The sequence below is a fragment of the Callithrix jacchus genome, chromosome 14 (genome assembly GCF_049354715.1).
Source record: "Callithrix jacchus isolate 240 chromosome 14, calJac240_pri, whole genome shotgun sequence".
Taxonomy (NCBI): Eukaryota; Metazoa; Chordata; class Mammalia; order Primates; family Cebidae; genus Callithrix; species Callithrix jacchus.
In genome coordinates, this window is record NC_133515.1 from 71573784 (window position 1) to 71591859 (window position 18076).

Sequence of the window (18076 nt, forward strand, 5' to 3'; positions counted from 1 at the left end):
AGAATACCAAGCTTGAAAAAAATCCTAAGGAATTGAAAAGCATAGTTCTTTTAAAAATTTTTTTTTTTTTTTTTTTTTTTGAGATGGAGTTTCGCTCTTGTTACCCAGGCTGGAGTGCAATGGCGCGATCTCGGCCCACCACAACCTCTGCCTCCTGGCTTCAGGCAATTCTCCTCCCTCAGCCTCCCGAGTAGCTGGGATTACAGGTGTGCGCCACCATGCCCAGCTAATTTTTTGTATTTTTAGTAGAGACGGGGTTTCACCATGTTGACCAGGATGGTCTCAATCTCTTGACCTCGTGATCCACCCGCCTCGGCCTCCCAAAGTGCTGGGATTATAGGCGTGAGCCACCGAAACCGGCCGTTTTTTAAAATTTTTAAATTGTGTTAACTTGTTTTTTGTTTTGCTTTTCAGCATATGGTTTAATAAAAGCAAAACCCAGGTTCTAAAGCTATGCTTCAACCCCAACCTTGCCCTCTCCTGCCATGTTGAATCCCATATTAACATGGTACCATTCTTTTGTCACCTATTAGTGGAATTCTGTTTTTGTATACTTCTTCCATGCTCGGCCCTCAAGAATCAGACATGGTCACTGCCTCCAAGGAGCATTCAGTATAGTTGTGGAGAAAGGATTTACAGAATAAGGGAAAGAACTATTTTTTAGATAGTGAGATGTGAGATTCAAATTTTAAATGTTATAGGAGTTCAGACCAATAAAGGGTCTCGTGTCCCTATATTTCTCTGGGAGAAAACGTTTTCTTCAATACTGTTTTAACTTTTTTCTTCTTAGTGACTCCCAGACATTTTTCTTACAGCCAGAAGGATATTGAGAAGGGGCTGTGTGATTGCAATTTAATCATTAGACCCAAAGGAATAAGAGCAAGGTATGACAAGCTTTAGTCAAGTCTTTCTAGTAAGGTTAATACCATTTTGCAGCCCATTTTCTAGGTGACTTTACCTCTTTGAACCCTAGCTCATAACAGGTAAAATGTGTATGGAATAACCTGGAATTCCTATGTGAAATTGGGTCCTGTGCCTACAAGAACATGAAAAATAGATGCACGAATTCATGCCTATAATCCTAGCACTTTGGGAGGACAAGGCAGGAGCATTGCTTGAGCCCAGGAGTTCAAGACCAGCTTGGGTAACATAGCAAGATTTCAGCTCTACAAAAAAAAGAAAAAAGAAATTAGCTAGATGTAGCGGCACATATCTGTAGTTCCAGCTCCTCAGGAGGCTGAGGCAGGAGAACTGCTTGAGCCCAGGAGGTGGAGCCTGCAGTGAGCCATTGCACCACTGCACGCCAGCCTTGGCAACACAGTGAGACCCCATCTCAATGAAAAAAGGTACTGAATAGGTAGAAGCAAAAGACATAAAAAGTGCATGAGAGGCCGGGCGCAGTGGCTCATGCCTGTAATCCCAGCACTTTGGGAAGCCAAGGTGGGTGGATCACCTGAGGTTGGGAGTTTGACACCAGCCTGACCAACATGGAGAAACCCTGCCTCTACTAACAATACAAAATTAGCCGGGCATGGTGGGACATGCCTGTAATCTCAGCTACTCCAGAGGCTGAGGCAGGAGGATAACTTGAACTCAGGAGGCAGAGGTTGCAGTGAGCAAAGATTGTGTCATTGCCTGGGCAACAAGGGTGAAATTCTGTCTCATTAAAAAAAAAGTACACGAGAAAAGTCAAGGGCACAGCAAAGTCATTTAAGGAAAAAGAAAAATTGAAATGAACTAAAGAGGGAAGGATATAAATGACCATGTTAAAGAGGAAAATATTAAGAAAGGAAGGTATTGAACCCTATAGAACAACTAGAAAGGATGGAGACTGAAAGGCTGAGTAAAATTTAAAGCCAGATCTTTAACGAAGAGAACGAAACCCCAAATGAAGCCACTGTTCTTATTGGTATGACTAAAGCATCAGTGACTCTGAAACCAGATTCTCCACGTACAGATGAGGGAGAAGATAGACAAAGGAAAGTTCTTAGAGCAGTGTGGTTTCCCCAATGAAAGGATGGGGATGCTGCATGGTGTGGTCTTCCATGGCCCTCCACTGACGACCCTCCACAGGCCAGGCCCACCCCGCCTGGACTGGAGATACCCCTTCTGGGAGGCCATGCTCACCTCTGACTTTCATCGTGAAGTCTGTGTCAGTTACAACAGTCCACTCTGATCTTTCCTGTTGTGAGTCACAGCCACGCAGTTTTGTTCTTGATCACTCATTGCTTTGTGTTTTTGACTTCATGTTCCTTTTGGTTGCTCAGGAGAAGACATTATCTTTTCTTGTTGACTGTCCACAGCAGCACCTAGCACAGGCTGAATAAACAGATCGGGGTCCAGGAGTAATGGCTGTCAGACGGTGGAGCCCTGACACACATGAACACAAGCTGCTGCCTTTATCGTGGATGATTCTGGGTTTTGTTTTCGTTTTTGAAATGGAGTCTTGCTCTGTCGCCAGGCTGGAGTGCAGTGGTGCAATCTCGGCTCACTGCAACCTCTGCCTCCGGGTTCAAGTGATTCTCCTGCCTCAGCCTCCTGAGTAGCTGGGACTACAGGGGTACACCACCATGCCCAGCTAATTTTTGTATTTTTAGTATAGATGGGGTTTCACCATGTTGGCCAGGATGGTCTTGATCTCTTGACCTCGTGATCCACCCGCCTCAGCCTCCCAAAGTGCTGGGATTATAGGCATGAGCCATTGTACCCAGCCTCTCTTTTTTTATTCTTGCCCCCAAAGCATAATCTTGATTGATGCTTCACTTTGAGAATGTATTGGCTCAGACACTTGAATCAACGCTGGGCTAGTTTCTCCAAAGCAGTCTCGTGTGTAAAGTTTTCTTCTAGAGAATTGGGACTCACCTAGGAGAGCAGGGCTCAGGGTCTTTCTCAGCTGGGTAGCACCTTCTGGAGGCCTTGCCTAGGGCTGGTTGCCTCCAGAAAGCCTACCTCCTCACTCCCAAAAAAGACATTTTCAAATATGCCCCTTAGGATCCTCTCTTTGCCAATGTTTGTCTAACATTCGCTCTTCTTATACCCAGAAAAAAAGGAATAGCTGTACCTCATTCAGTGCTCCTCTCTTCCACCAGAGATTTGAAGCAGTATTTGCACCTGCCTGTTAATTGCATTCTATGTAATTCAGATTCCTTTTGGTCTTCTTAGAGTTGCAGGATACACTTGCTCTCTGGAAGTGTGTCCTTACCCTTCTGCAGAGTGAGGAGCAAGCTGTTAGAGACGCAGCCACGGAAATTGTGACAACTTCCATGTCACAAGAAAATACCTGCCAGTCAACAGGTACCTTGTTCTTATCCTTTCGCATTGCCTTACTGCTGTGGGACAGGGGTTGGCACGCTTTTCCGTAATGAGCCAGATAGTGTTTTAGGCATTCTTGGTCATTTGGTCTCTGTCTCAACTCTGCCATTTTAGTGGGAAAGCCACAAACAGTAGGTAAACAAATGGGCATGACTGTATATCAGTAAAACTTCCCTTAAAAAAAAAAAGGCAGCTTTCCAGATTTGATATGCTAGCCATAGTTTGCTCACCCCTACTCTAGAACATCCTAGAGAAAAATTATTTTTAAAGGTAGAAATTTAATAAACTGTAAGATCTTTTGCTAGTTACATTGCCATTCATTTTAAATAAGGCCATCTCTGTTATCTGCGTGGTTCCATAAGTCAAGAATCACAAAACCATCATTTTGTTCCTGTGTGAGATTTCATATGTGACCGGAAGTGACTGATGATTATGTGTAAGTCAAGTCTCTCTACTTTGTGCCCTGGCTGCTCATTTGATAATGACATGAACCCAGGAGGCAGGAGTGGAGTGGAAGGAAGAGCAGCCTAGATGGGTAGTTCTGAGGTCAGAGCCACAGTGTAAGCAGTTACAACCCTAGGCTCGGGGTCATGTGCACGTAATAGCAAATGCTACGAAAGCAAAAAGGAACTCAGGCTGTGGGTGAGAATGGGCTGCTGATGGAAGAGACAGGGCAGATGGAGTAGAAGCAAGGTCACGCCTCTGGACAAGCGGCCATCTGGGAGGGTGCCTGCTTTAGTGGACTTGGGTTCTCTGGACTTGGGGCTGGGTGTCAGGAAAGATCTCTGGATCAGTCATCCCAGTGAGAAACAAGAACACCGTTTTGAGGCAAGAGATCAAAGCTAAGCAAAGAAGTTCACCTTAATAGACAGCAGAATGAGAGAAGAGGAGGCCAGATAGCCTTTGCAACTGATGCAAGGCACCTCATCAGTTACTGTGGCTGCTTGCCAAGGCAGGACACAGGACTGTGTTCCCTGGAGGCCTCCCCAGACAGGTGAACCTTCCAGGAGCTGAATCCTCAGTCATACTGGTCTCTGTGCATTTCTTTGCCTGTATGGAAGAAGCTAGTTTTTGAATAATCTCTCAGTGATAGCACACCAGGGCAGATTTCACTGAGATCAGCTTTTCCTCTCAGCAGGACAGCCTTTGGAACGAGTAAGTGATATGCAAACAGGCTCCCCTCAGCCCCAATCTACAGACTTCCCCAATAGCTAAAGTCTGCCACTGGCAATGTGTTCCTTTTTCCAATTGCAGCTTTTGCTTAGGACACACACAGAATGCCCAGCGAGTGCTCTGTAAACATTTGTTGGAATATAATACTCAGTAGATTCTGTACCCCACCCCACTTGATTTTCTTAAGCATAAAATATAGATCTTTTTCTTTAGACTGAAAAGTAGCTGAGGACTGAAAATCACCCTGATTTTTTGCTTTAATCAGAAGTTAGGCAGCTGATGCATCAGAACAATATTGCTTGTTTTAGGCCAGGCGCAGTGGGTCACACCTGTAATCCCAGCACTTTGGGAGGCCGAGGCAGGTGGATAACTTGCAGTTAGAATTCAAGACCAGCCTGGCCAACATGGGGAAACCCTGTCTCTACTAAAAATACAAAAATTAGCTGTATTTTGGGGTATGGCGGAGGCACCTATAATCCCAGCTACTCAGGAGGCTGAGGCAAAAGAATCGCTTGAACCCAGGAGGCATAGGTTGCAGTGAGCCGAGGTTGTGCTGCTGCACTCCAGCCTGGATGACAGAGCAAGACTTCGTCTCAAAAAAAAAGAACAATATTGTCTTGTTTTACCCTCTCTCAAGGATATCAAGCACTGGCGGTAACTTCACATTCCTTCAGCATACAAGGATTTTGTGGAATACACTGCTGATGTTTTCCTCTTTGGTGTTCCAAGTTAATTACCGTGGAATCTTGACTACCTTAAAAGTACATGTTGTTTCTTTTGTCCCCAAATCAGTGGTTGACTAAATGCCACAGTAAGATAATATTTATTAAGTTGTGTTAATATTTAATGTCTTCTTTGAGAAGTTAAAATTACAATGAAAAAATTAAAGTTAATTCTCAGTTTTTCTCCAAAGGAAGAAATACATGAGAGCTCCACACCTCTGAGATCTCACCTGTCAGTGAGGGCTGGATTCAGACAGAGCTCTGTTCTCTGACTGTCTCCTAGCAGCCTGCCGGAGGAGCGTGGGGAAGTAGGAGGTGCATTCTATGGGGACTCTCTGGAAAGGGTCTGGAGAGTGGAGTGGGCCCAAAGGAAGGGAGAGATGTGCCACAGATGAGAGCAGAACAGTCAATGCAGAAAGAGCAGTTGGAGCCAAAGTCTGTAGTTGGGGAGAACCCAGGAGCTGATTGGGCAGCAGTGAGTGGATTTTTTGTGGTCAGAACACAGGCTCAGGCCAGGCAAGGAAGAGGAGCAGGAAAGGAACTGAGCAAGGCAGGGGTACCAGCTTGTGGGATGACTCGGTGCTAACCCCCCGACCTCCTGCAGGGAGGGGAAGCTGGAGAGGGTTTAAAGCAGGAATAGGTGCAAAGGTACTCAGAGGAGACCGATGTTAGCAAAAACATGTTTTCGGAATCTCTGGCAGCAATGTGTGAGATGGGTCAGGGCTGGGGCTGAGTGAGGGGGATTGCGGAGCAGGGAAATTAGCTGGGGGTTGGGCAGCGACAGTCCTTCCCAGCTGCTCTCAGTGGAGATGGGATGGAGAGGAGAGAACTGATGTGTGAGAGTACTGGTTGGGGATTGGGTAATCTCAACAGGGGGACTGCTGCTATGGGAGGTGGGAGAGAAGGGAAAGTATGAGGTGACTTTAAGGTTTCCAACCTATGAGGTGTTCAGGGGGATATACTGAGACATGCCTCTGGCACTGATGTAGAAGTCAGACTGTGGCATTCCAGGAAGTGAGAGTACCAGGAAATTGGGAAAGGCACTCAGAGGCCACAAGTCACTGTGATCCAGGACAAAGTATTCCTTAGGCCTTGGAGAGACTGACAGTGGAAATGGAGAGGGCCAAAGGAGACCTTTATCTGCTGTGGGAACAAAATGAACTATCTGGGTTCTGTCCTGCTTCTTCAGAATGCAGCACAGCTATCCTATGCAAGGTATCAGTGCTCTTGAACAGAGCTTGTTATCGGTCCCCAGGGGCACTTTCTGGAACCTGCAGAAGAGGCAAGCATTAAACGCAGTCGTTCAGACTTCCTCACCCTAACATACCCTTTTGCATGGTTGGCTTTAGGTCTAGATTTGAATTCGTTCATGATTCTAGAAAGCTTGGAGAAAATAATACCGTGCTTAGCTGGCCCTCCTGAGAATGGATTTCTTATTCACCTATTTTGCCTGCTGGAATCTCCTACACATGCTTCATGCCGCATAGGGAAGCATGAAACTCACAGCCTGTTAACAGCTCTCTCCCTGCAATGTCTGAAGCACCTTTAGCCCTTAGAAGTATGGACTTAAGGGAGCCCCAGCAGCAGGATCCTCTCTGTCCCTCCCTCCCCACTTGATACCAATCATGGAGCCTGCAGAAAGGAATGGAAGAAATGACATTTCTAGGACTTAAGAGTAAGGGATTGAAATTTGCAGCCAGGATAAAAAAAAATGTGTGGGTCAGACTCCAGGCAAGGCTCCACCTTCCTCCTTTCCCTGCTCTAACTTCAGGCTTTGAAATGCTCTGGAAAGAGCTCTAATGCAAGAGCAGGAGATGCTCAAGACTGTCTCTGCAGCTCCGCACCCGCTTCCACCAGTGGCCTACTCAGATGTGTTTTATATACCACATCTGGGATTTAATGTTAGATTTCATTTGAACAAGGGCCTCTGTGTAGAAAAAAGCCACCTGGACAATACTTAACTTTAAATCCTGGCATTTATTGAGTTAGGCAGAGTTCTGGGTGAGAGCCGCAGAGGAAGAACCCATGAAGGTACAAATTTGTGAAGCTGCCTTTGGAGGCAGAGAAGGTAAAAAAGATATCTAGAAGATAGAATCCAGTGACTGGGGTTCTTCTGTAGCCTTTTCTATAAGCCAGGGTATTTGAGTCTTGTCTTTTTGTAGAGCTTTCACTCTGATGCAAGGTATCTGGTGCTATTTAGCTTGAAATGCTGCAGAGAGTTAGACTGAAGGACTCCTGGAGGGGTTAAGGATGGCTAGATTAGGAGGTCCCCAGGCGGACACCCACATGTTCCATTTAGCAGAAGCTAGGGGCCTCTGGGAGCTGGATGGGCCATGGGGACAGGACAGGCAGGGAGCTGGCTTTCTCAACTGCCCTCAAGCTCCTTGCTTTTCCTGGCACAAGATTTCCCTCTCTTGCTCTTTGAGCTTCAGCCAGTGTTGGCCACCTAATTCAGATGGCCTACTGCCATTCCCATCTCCATTTGTGAGGCTCACAAAACAGTTTCTGGCCAGGCACGGTGGCTCACGCCTGTAATCCCAGCACTTTGGGAGGCTGAGATGGGTGGATCACCTGAGGTCAGGAGTTCAAGACCAGCCTGGCCATCATGGTGAAACCCCATCCATCTCTAATAAAAATACAAAAATTAGCTGTGCATGGTGGTGCACATCTGTAGTCCCAGTTATTTGGGAGGCTAAGGCAGGAGAATTGTTTGAACCCCAGAAGCAGACTTTTTGCAGTGATGCAGTGAGCCAAGACCGCACCACTGCACTCCAGCCTGGATGACAGAGCAAGACTCCATCTCAAAAAAAAAACAGTTTCTGCAACAAAATCAACAACAACAACAAAAACAGTTTCTGCTTGAGTTGATACAGGATAAGACAAGGCACCGAACAAGGAATTTTAAGGGGTGCCAGATCTCATGTGTGTTTTCAGTGTTTCCGTTCAAGACAGATTACTTCTTGGTAGAAACTTTCTTATGAAAAAGAATACGTAAGACCTTTAAAGGGGGTAGCGGGTAGGCAGGCAGGCAGATTAGCTGGGACTTTTTTTCTTGGAGTCCTGGCTCCCTGTAGTTCTTGTCTCTCTCTCCTAGCAGGCCTCTTGCCCACAAAAAGTCATATAAAACTTCTGCTCCTTCTGCCTAATATGGATGTTTAGTGGGAATGCTTTAAATCTCACCTCCTCGACAACATCCCTGCCCTCCGGGATCTCCCCTTTCCCTGAACTGCTGCAGCATTTGGTTCTTGTATCATCCCAGAGGCTTTGCTTTCTACTCTTTTGTCATTTCCTCTTTCCTGTGCTTTAATTCTCTTCCTAACTAGCTCTCATGAACTTAGAGACTGTCTTCTATTAGGTAAACAGTGGGCGCTCAATTTCTGTTAATGGAGTGATCGCTCACCAGTCAGGTGGTGAAAGAAACATGAGAGTACGCTTTGAAATAAAGAAGCTGCAGAACAAGCAGGCGGACCCTCCCTGCTAGAATCAGCTCAAGGGCAACGGTTTTCACTGATTCATACCAACTAGGGTGGCAGCCTTTCTGAGTCTCTCACTGTCTGGGTCTGCCAGGCTGAGTTTGCAGGCCTATAGTATCTGGTTCCTCCTTACTCCTACCTCTGAAGTCTGGGCCTCGGACCATAAGACCAGAGAGCCAGCCTGGGGCTGCAGGGACCATGGCCCTGGGTTACCTGGGAGACACCGAAGGAACCTCTTGTGCTTGGCATGGTGACCTGTAGAGACTGGAATGAGGCTGGTGTTTAGCAGAGAGGTGGAAGAGGGGAAGTAGGAGCGAGGTATGGAAAAATTAGACTCAGAGGTTAGAGAATGGAGCAGTAGGCAAGTGGCGTTGTCAGGTTGTGACAGGCAAGGCAAAGAAGGAAAAAACCAACATCTGCTCAATTTCACCAAAAATGCATTCCCATTCCATATACACATATATACATGTGTGCACCGTCATCACCCACACAGAGCCCGTGAGCCAGCATGAAAGTTCGAACACTTCTCACATGCCCTGACACTTGAGCAAACAGGGAGGGAAGCCTGGGAGGAGAGATAGGGAGACCTGGGTCACTGTGACATTTTCCAGTGTCCCCACAGTGTGAGACAGCACAGTCAGCAAAGCCCCAGGCCTGTGGGACTTCACACTGAGTCACAGATGGCTCCACCCCCGGAACCTCTAAGGCTGCCCACCAGTCTCAGACCCGCACAGGCCCTGTGCTTTTTTTGGTTCCTGTCAGATCACAGGGTCAGGCCCTAGAAGGGCTCCACAAGTACTGCCTCCCTCCTCCCTCTGCCTTCCAGTAGGCTCTTTCAAAGCGACTCAGATGGATCATCTTCAAAGTTGCCTTTCTGCTCTGTTGCCAGAGCCTGGCCGCAGACTCAATTTTATACATGTACCAAGTACCTTTTTCTAAAGAAGAATGACCCAAAAAAGTTAAGAATCACTTTACTAAACTATATCCTCCTACCTGTCTCCAAGCCTGGCCTAAATTCCTCTTCAGACAAGTTTAACATATTTGCTTCCATCATTTCTTTTTTTTTTTTTTTTTTTTTTTTGAGATGCAGTTTCACTCTTGTCACCCAAGCGGGAGTGCAGTGGCACAATCTTGGCTCACTGCAACCTCCACCTCCCGGGTTCAAGCGATTCTCCTGCCTCAGCCTCCCGAGCAGCTGGGATTGCAGGCACATGCCACCATGCCTAGCTAATTTTTAGTTGAGACAGGGTTTTGCCATTTTGGCCAGGATGGTCTCAAACTTCTGACTGGGATTACAGGGTGAGCTATTGCACCCAGCATTTTTTTTTTTTTTTTTTTTGAGAGACGGAGTCTCGCTCTGTCACCCAGGCTGGAGAGTGTTGCCATCTCAGCTCACTGCAACCTCCACCTCTCAAGTTCAAGTGATTCTCCAGTCTCAGCCTCCCTAGTAGCTGGAATTACAAGTATGCATTACCACACCCGGCAATTTTGGTATTTTTAGTAAAGATGAAGTTTCACCATGTTAGCCAGGCAGATCTTGAGCTCCTGACCTCAAGTGATCTGCCTGCCTTGGCCTCCCAAAATGCTGAGATTACAGGCATGAGCCACCAAGCCCGGCCATCCTTCATTTATATGTGTCTATTTGAAAATTCTAAATTGAGACTAGGCACAGTGGCACATACCTGTAATCCTAGCACTTTGGGAGGCGGGGCAGCCAGATCACTTGCACCCAGGAGTTCAAAAACAGCATGGGCAACATGGGGAGACCTCGTCTCTATAAAAAAAATTTAAAAATTAGCCAAGTGTAGTGATGCCTGCCCGTGGTTCCAGCTACTGAGGAGACTGAGGTGGGAGGATCACTTGAGCCCAGAAGGTCAAGGCTAAGTGAGCTATGATCATGCCACTGCACTCCAGACTGGGTGATGGAGTGAGACCCTGTCTCAAAAAGAAAAATGAAACCAAAACTCTAAATTGTTTTCTGACTCCTTCTCTTACTCCTACCTAAGACGGTCTACAGATTTTTCTTACTGTTTAAGTATGAGATGATAAGTGGTCAGATCAAGGATATTCATCCATTCAATAAATACTTATAAAGTGCCTGTCTACCAGGTTTGTTTCATGTGCTAGTCTAAGCCACCACCATCTCTCCCTCGACTTCTACAGCCTGGTCTTCCTGCCGCTACTCTTGTTCGCTGCAGTTCAGGTTCGCTTCTTCAGGAGTAAAACAGATGATACTGCCCTCCTGCTCAGAACTCTCTCTCAGCTTCCCATCTTAATCTGGATAAAACCCAACCTCCTAAAGTAATATACAAAGTCTACATAGTCCAGCCCATACCACTCCTCCCCTTTCCCTCCTGTAGCCACTCCAGCCTTGCTTTCCAACACTCAAGCTCATTCCAACCTCAGGGCCTTTACAGTAGCTGCTCCCTCTGCTTGGAATATTCATTCCTTGTCCCTCAAGGCTGAAGCCTTTATATCATTCCAATCTCAGCTTCAGTGTCATCTCCACAGGGGCCCTGCCTTGGCCTCAGACTACAGTAATCAGTCATTTGCTGTCACTCACCCCACTGGTTTAATTCTCTGCATAATTTTATTTACTGATTATTTTTTTCTCTCCACCCGAATACAAGTTCCAAAAGAGGCCGGGCGCAGTGGCTCACGCCTGTAATCAGAGTGGCCAACGCAAGTGGATCACCTGAGGTGTCAGGAGTTCAAGACCAGCCTGGCCAACATGGTGGAACTCCCGCTCTACTAAAATTACAAAAATGAGCTAAGCATGGTGATGCATGCCTGTAATCCCAGCTACTTGGGAGGCTGAGGCAGGAGAATCACTTGAACCCGGGGGGTAGGGGTTGCAGTTAGCTGAGATTGCGCCACTCTCTACTCCAGCCTGGGCAAAAGAACAAAAATCTATCTAAAAAAAAAAAAGTTCCAAGAGAGTAGGATTTTTGTCTTGTTTGTTTGCTGCTGTATTCCCAGAACCTGGCACATAATAGATGCTCAGTAAGAATCACTGTTTGATGATCCATGGAATGAATGAATCGAGAAATGCATCTATCAAAGTAGTTAAACCCAGTAAGAAGCTTAGTGTTTTTCAAATCTACCTCGTGAGAGAGCTGTTTGGATTCTGTGTTATGAAATTGCCCTGCATTTTCTTGTTATGGCAGATTAAAATCACCTGCCTTAGTCCTCACCTTTTCTAGAGACATTAATTCAACAGCTGATGAGGAACTGATGGAGCATCTACTAAGACTGGACACTGTGGAGAATCCTGAATTAACTCCATCCCATCCCTCGTCATTCCATACTGGATCATGCAGGGTGGGATTCCTTGAGCAAGTTTCATCCATAGGGGCCCACATGCCTAGCACAGGGCTGGCCCTGGAAACTGCCCAGCAGGGGGATACTTATCAGTTGCTCATTCACGTCCCAGGTCGGGGACCAGGACCAAGGCTGCGTGCATGTGCATCGATCTGGATGGCCTAGGGGAGGTGGTCCCTTCCTCCCAGAGTCCCATCTGCACTCTCTTTCCCACTCTGAGCAGGCTGGGGTGGGGAGGGGATGCAGGGGAAGTACCTCATCACCTCCCTCTTGATGCTCCTCTTTCATTTTGCCCCCTTTGATCCTTACAATACTATGAGATACTTCATTATTCCCTCCATTTTATTTATATTTTTATGATTTTAGAGGTGGGTTCTAACTGTGCCACTCTGGCTGGAGAACAAGTGGCTGTTCACAGGCAGGATTATAGCTCACTGCAGCCTTGAACGCTTGGGCTCAACGGATCCTCCCTGAGCCTTCTGAGTGGCTGTAACCATAGGGACCTACTTCCTCCACTTTCAATGTAAATATGCAGAATTTCAGAGAGTTGAAGGTATGGGTCCAAAGTCCCAAGGCAGATCAGTGTCAGAGCCAGAGTTGGAGCTCCGGCCCTGTGGTGACAGAGGCCTTGCCCTCTCAGAGCCTCTCTGAGACAGGGAAAGGAGTCCAAACCTAGCATCTAGTTTAGAACCCAGGAGTTAAGAGAAAGGGATGCATTGAAGGTCTTCTAAACTCACTGTCATGTTTGAAAGAAGACACTGGAGTCAGAGAGTAAGAAAATGGGTTGGGGACCAGAGTTGAGATAACAGAACATGCCTTGGGGAAAGGGAATGGAAGGCAGATGCAACAGGAGACAGACCGGCCTCCTGCTGCTGTTCCTGTTCTCCATCCCCCTCCTAGAGGGAGGGAATCCCATGACTCCAGGGTTTTAGAGCACTGACTTACTGATGTGCAGACTGAAGCCCAGGAATGGTAAATGGTTTCCCCAGTGTCACATAATGAGTAGAAAAACGAGGTCTACAACACAGATTCCTGAGGCCCAGGATAGCACCTCTCTACTGTCCACCAAGCCTTGATTTATACAGAGGAAGTGACAGAAATGTAGGGATGCCCACCTGAATAGCATCCAGACTCTTGGGGTAGAGAGGAGCTGGCAGTGGTGAGATGGGGTGGTGTAGGGTTAGGGCAGAGAAGATGGAACACTGCCTTGAGAAGAGGGCTTGGAGGAACTCCAGCAGCACTGGGGTGGGAAGAACAAAGCGTTCTGTGAAACCACCCATGTCTCAGCAGTCAGCAATCAAACCACGCCCTGAGTCAGCCCGGGATTCTGCTGCCTCGGTCTCTCTGGGCCTCTCTCCCTGGCTGGCTGGGTGTTCCTCAGTATTGTCAGTGAGGCTGCAGGGGAGGAAACACAGAGGCTAGGAATTGCAGTTCTAACCCCCTGTGACCTGGCGGAGGTGAGGGGAAATGCTTTTGAAGGAAGATCGTTCTGTGGGAGCCACTTAACCTGTTTTCTCATTTATTCCCTCAAAAGAGAGATTGGATCAAGGTAGGCCATCGTCCGTACCTCCACCCCCATTCCTGCCACTGCAGTGGGTGGGCACAGCGGGGCTCCAGTTGCCGCACTCCAAGTTGCATGTGCCATCAGTTGCTGTTCCAGAGAGCCGGGGCCCCTGACGTTCACCTGCGTCTCAGCAAGTGCGTCACTGGCAGCCGGTTCCCATGATGTACAAAAGCAGGTGCAAACTAATGCTCCCGTCTTCGATCTGCTAGGCAGGCTCGAGTGCCAGTGAGTGCCCTGGCTGGGCCTGGTTGCTGGGGTGATGGGATTGTTTCCGTGGCCTCCCTGTGACTAAGCCCCAGAGAGACAACAACAGGCTCCTTTCGAGGAAATGACGGTCATTTTTGCATCGTTTCGCCCCGACTCTTGCTGCTCCTGAAAGCCGAGCTCGCTGGCCAAGGTGACTGACCCCTGTGGGTGACGCTAAGCCCTCAGTCTGAGGCTTAGGCCATCTGGCACTGACGCGGCGGGCAGGGTGAGCCCCGTGCCTGGTGATCCTCCTTCTCCAGCTCGGGGCCTCGACGCTCCTCTTGTGCACTTCCTTTTCCTTGGGAACTCTCGCTTTCCTCAGCAAGGCCCTCAGCAGGCTTTCCCTTTCACTGTGACGAGCAGGCTTCCTTTCTGAATCTAAGCCAATTTCAGGTGTTAGGGTCACTGCTCTGTCAGGGGTGGCAAGATGTGCCCCCCCTTCTCATTCACCCCTGGTTTAGTGAGGATGACTAGGAGCCTGCTGGCCGGCAGCCCTCCCCGCAGCCCCAGCTTAAGGCCTGACTCCATCGGGAGCACCCCTCCTGAGCACCCAGCCAGTGCTGGCGCCTGCCCTTTGCCCTCCTGAGTTCACTCAGCCACAGACTTTTTCCATCCCGACAGCCAGTGGAGGTCAGACCCAGGCTGTCATGACACTGCTTCCCTTGAAGTTGTGCAGGGCAGAGGTGGGACCCAGGAGAGGCCTCCTCACCAGCCACGGTGGCTCCTGCTTCCTCATCATCCTGCTCTTATCCAAGGAATCATAAAGGGTGACATCAGAGACCTGGGAAGCCCTCATCCTCCTCACCAAACTCTCCAGTTCTGTTCTCACATCTCCCAGAGGATGCTTGGTGGAGGGCAAAAGCCTGGGCTTCCTTGTGTTTGCTGCTCTCTTTGATTACAACAGCGCGCATGGCAAGACCTCTCATGGGCAGAAGAGCAGAATGGAGAGTGGCTCTGGTGGTGGCAGGCTGGTACAGCAAGGGTTTTTCTCTGCACGCATGGGGCAGGGTGTGGACACTGAGATGGAATGGCGTGTTGGGAATCTGTGCGCCTTTCAGAGTATCTGTTTGTAAAGAGTGCACAGCCCCAGTTTGGATGTGAATGTGTAGATGAGCATCAGGAGGAGAATGGCATTCGAGAGATGTGCTCTGACCTGTTCACTGATGCATTGTGATGAGCTAAAAGTAAGAAATGCCTCCCTGAATGTCAAAATGGCCAGGGAATCCTTGCTGTGTACTTAAGTAATTGCATTTGTTAGAAGTGAATTTCTTGTGAGGCTGATCTACATACAGGAGCAGAGGCAGAGAACAGCATGTGGGAATCAAAAACAAAGAATTGGCCTTGACAGCAGCTTGTCATCTCCCTCTCCCGCTCCTCTCCCCTCCCTCCTTTCCCCCTGTCTGCCTCCCTGCCTCCAGCTGAAGACTGAAGTTACAATCAGGGCTCTCAGTCTGGGCATATCTTGAAATGGACTTTCTGAAGTATTTTCTGGGGTTTCAGGCATGAAACAGCTGGTGTTTTAGTCTGGGTGTAGATTTGGCATCTGCAACAGAAAGAACCGAGTTAATAGTGGCTTCAACAAGTCAGTAGCTTGTTTCTTCCTCACACAGAACACTCAGTAGACTGGTGTGATGGTCAGCACAATTAGGGGCCCATACCGTCTTTCTTGGTGCTCTGCCATTTTCAAGACACACCATCCCTCACGTGGCCCAAGATGGCAGTGCCACCTCCACTGCCACGTCCACAGTCCAGTGAGGAGGAAGGCAGGAGGGCCTTCCTGGAAGTCACATGCACCACTTCATGGGTCTCCTCAGCCAGGCCCTTGTCACCTTCCACAGGTCTCAGCCAAAGAGGCTCAGAAATCATGTGTTGAGCTACATGGATACACACTCAGCTAAAAAGCCCATTTCTGTGTAAAGACGGAAGACTGGGTTTTGGGAAATAGGATCTTTACTTCCTGCAATTTGCCATCTTCTTATTTTTATGAGGTCCTAATCGCTAAGGTTCTGGAAAGTGCTAGCTGCATGTGCACTAACAGCTGGGGACACAGGGATGAATGAGATAGAGCGCCTGCTCCTGAACTGTTGGGAGTCCACCTCTCAGGTGGTATGCCACCTGCAATCAACAGACCTTCCTTTACTTACATCCTAATCATTTTTTCTGTTAGCAACTCACATGGCGAATTTTATAACAAAAGGAAGTAACCATTAATGCTAAGAATTCTTTTCTAAACATTCTCACTAACTTGGTAAGTTTGGTTACTGATCCTGTTCCATCTCTTAGGACCACACGCATGACCCAAAATACAGAAACTTCATTAGGAAACCAGCCCACCACCTTGCAGTTGCATTACCCATAGCAAGAATTTACTAGAAAGATAACTTTTTCATTGAGAAGGGCTGGGGAGGAAGAATACACTTAGTAGAGATTTAAAAAATGGAGCACTGGCAGCAGGGAGGGCACTACACTCAGAAGGGGTGGGAATGGGGGAGTGGAGAGGAGGGGCCTCAGTGTGGCTCTTTCCATACACCCTGCTGCTCCACCACTGCGCTTGCGCGTGGAGGTCCTCCCTGTGCCGGAAACCTGGCTAAGTGTCTCGATTCTACAAGGCCCAGCCCTGCGCCCTCTTTTCCCACAAAGCCTTTCCGGTCTTCATGTCTCTCCTTGAGTCAGACCCACACTGTTTAGCTCTTACATTGTTCCTCCTCAGGAGTCTCCTTCTCTCACCCACACTAAGCTTTTTAAGGGCCAAGGCCTTCACCACAGCAGAGTTACATTCTAGAGTGGCTCACGACAGGCTTCTGTAGCACAGCCTGGGTTTGGAGTTGAATGTGGACCTGGGGTTTGAGGAGGCCAGCTTCGCTTCAGTCAGTCCCTGCTCAGCCTCCGGGAGACCCAAGGGCCCCACTGATGAGCCTGTAGGGTCAGGTTAGATGGGGCAAGTGGGGCTCCCCAAGCAACCCAGTTCCATCACACCAGATAATGAAATTCCCTTTTAAGGGCCACTCATAAAACGGTGGTTCTGCTTCAGACTCTCAAGTGTATGGGGTTTTTTCCAAAAGTAAAAAAAAAAAAAAATCAGATCATCATCTCCACCCCCTTAATCTGTTCCAAATGAGAACACTTAGGAAGAAAACTCCCAAGAACCCACTCTCTTAAGAAAATTGGTTTCTGCTGTGGAGTGGGTCGGGTGAGGGAATGGAGTCAGGAAAATGTACAGAACCTGACAGAAGAGGTTGGGTTTGTGTTTGGAAAAGGATTCGGGTTGTTTTCAGGTTTTGAATTACAGCTTGGGCATGTTTGGAGAAGTAGGGTCGGGCAGCGTCTGTGGACTTCTCACCGAGCTCCTCCTGCCTGCCCGGCCCGGTTAGAGATGCCTTGCTTGGCAGGCTGGCTGGGAAAGCTTCTTCGTAAATAACTCCCTGGGGGAGACAGGAGTGATAACAGACGTTTTAAGTGGGAGCCGAGCTGCCTTAAGCACTTAGGGAAGGGCTTGGCCGGAGTCTGGCCCCAGGATTCTCCTTGCCAAGCAAGGGAACGAATGCTCTTAAAGTTTTCAGCTTCGTTACTCTCATTTTATTATTTCTCTAACCTCTCTAACTAGCAGAGTGATTGAGGCTCTGATTGTGAGTCCTGTTTTTATTTTTCACACTATTTTTATACTTTGAAGCTGTGGTTTTAAAATATACACTCAAAAATGTTGGCTCGGCACCCGCAAGGCCCAGGAGGTTGTGCAGATGCTCAGGGTCAGGCCACTCCCAGCCGCCTTTCAGTGCCCCCGCCCCCACCCCTGGCCTTCGGGGACGGATGGAATGGGCAGGAGTTGCTGTAAGAGATTGGTCCAACCACAAGCAAGCTTCCGGGCAAATATTTTAGATTTGACTCTGAGAAACTAGCAGGAATCTTTTTCTGGTGGCTTCCCAAGCACACAGTGAGGGGTCAGAACCTGTAGAAGCAGAATTCCCAGTTTCAGATAAAATGTTCATTCCTCTCCAATATGCAGTGCTGGTCCCCATCGCTCTTCCAGCCTGCTGAAGGTGTGTGCAGAATGGCACTTAGGGAAAACAGTGCCAGCAAAGTGGGTTCATTTGTTTCTGTCACCACCATTTGCTGGAAATTGTTGTCATGTTCACAGTACTGTAGAACTTAGAGATGGCTGCAAGAAATCTTCCAAAGTGCTGACCTTCCTGTGTTCTGCCCCAGCCCCTTCTAACCCTGCCCTCTATCCTTGTGCTCTCTTTTCCCCCCAGGCTCCTCCCTTCCCT

At 48.1% G+C, this 18076-nt stretch overlaps 1 protein-coding gene across 4 annotated transcripts in view; it reads left to right on the forward strand.

Annotated features, from left to right (window-relative positions):
- THADA (THADA armadillo repeat containing) overlaps window positions 1–18076 on the forward strand; it is a 361249-nt gene that overhangs the window by 308655 nt on the left and 34518 nt on the right. For 3 of the 4 annotated variants that reach the window (XM_035272684.3, XM_035272683.3, XM_035272685.3), the window contains one exon: window positions 3163–3294. The exons of the other annotated variant lie outside the window; for it this stretch is intronic. In XM_035272684.3, coding sequence (XP_035128575.3) covers window positions 3163–3294 — 132 coding nt within the window. The remainder of the gene's footprint in view (window positions 1–3162; window positions 3295–18076) is intronic. 4 annotated transcript variants of the gene reach the window in all.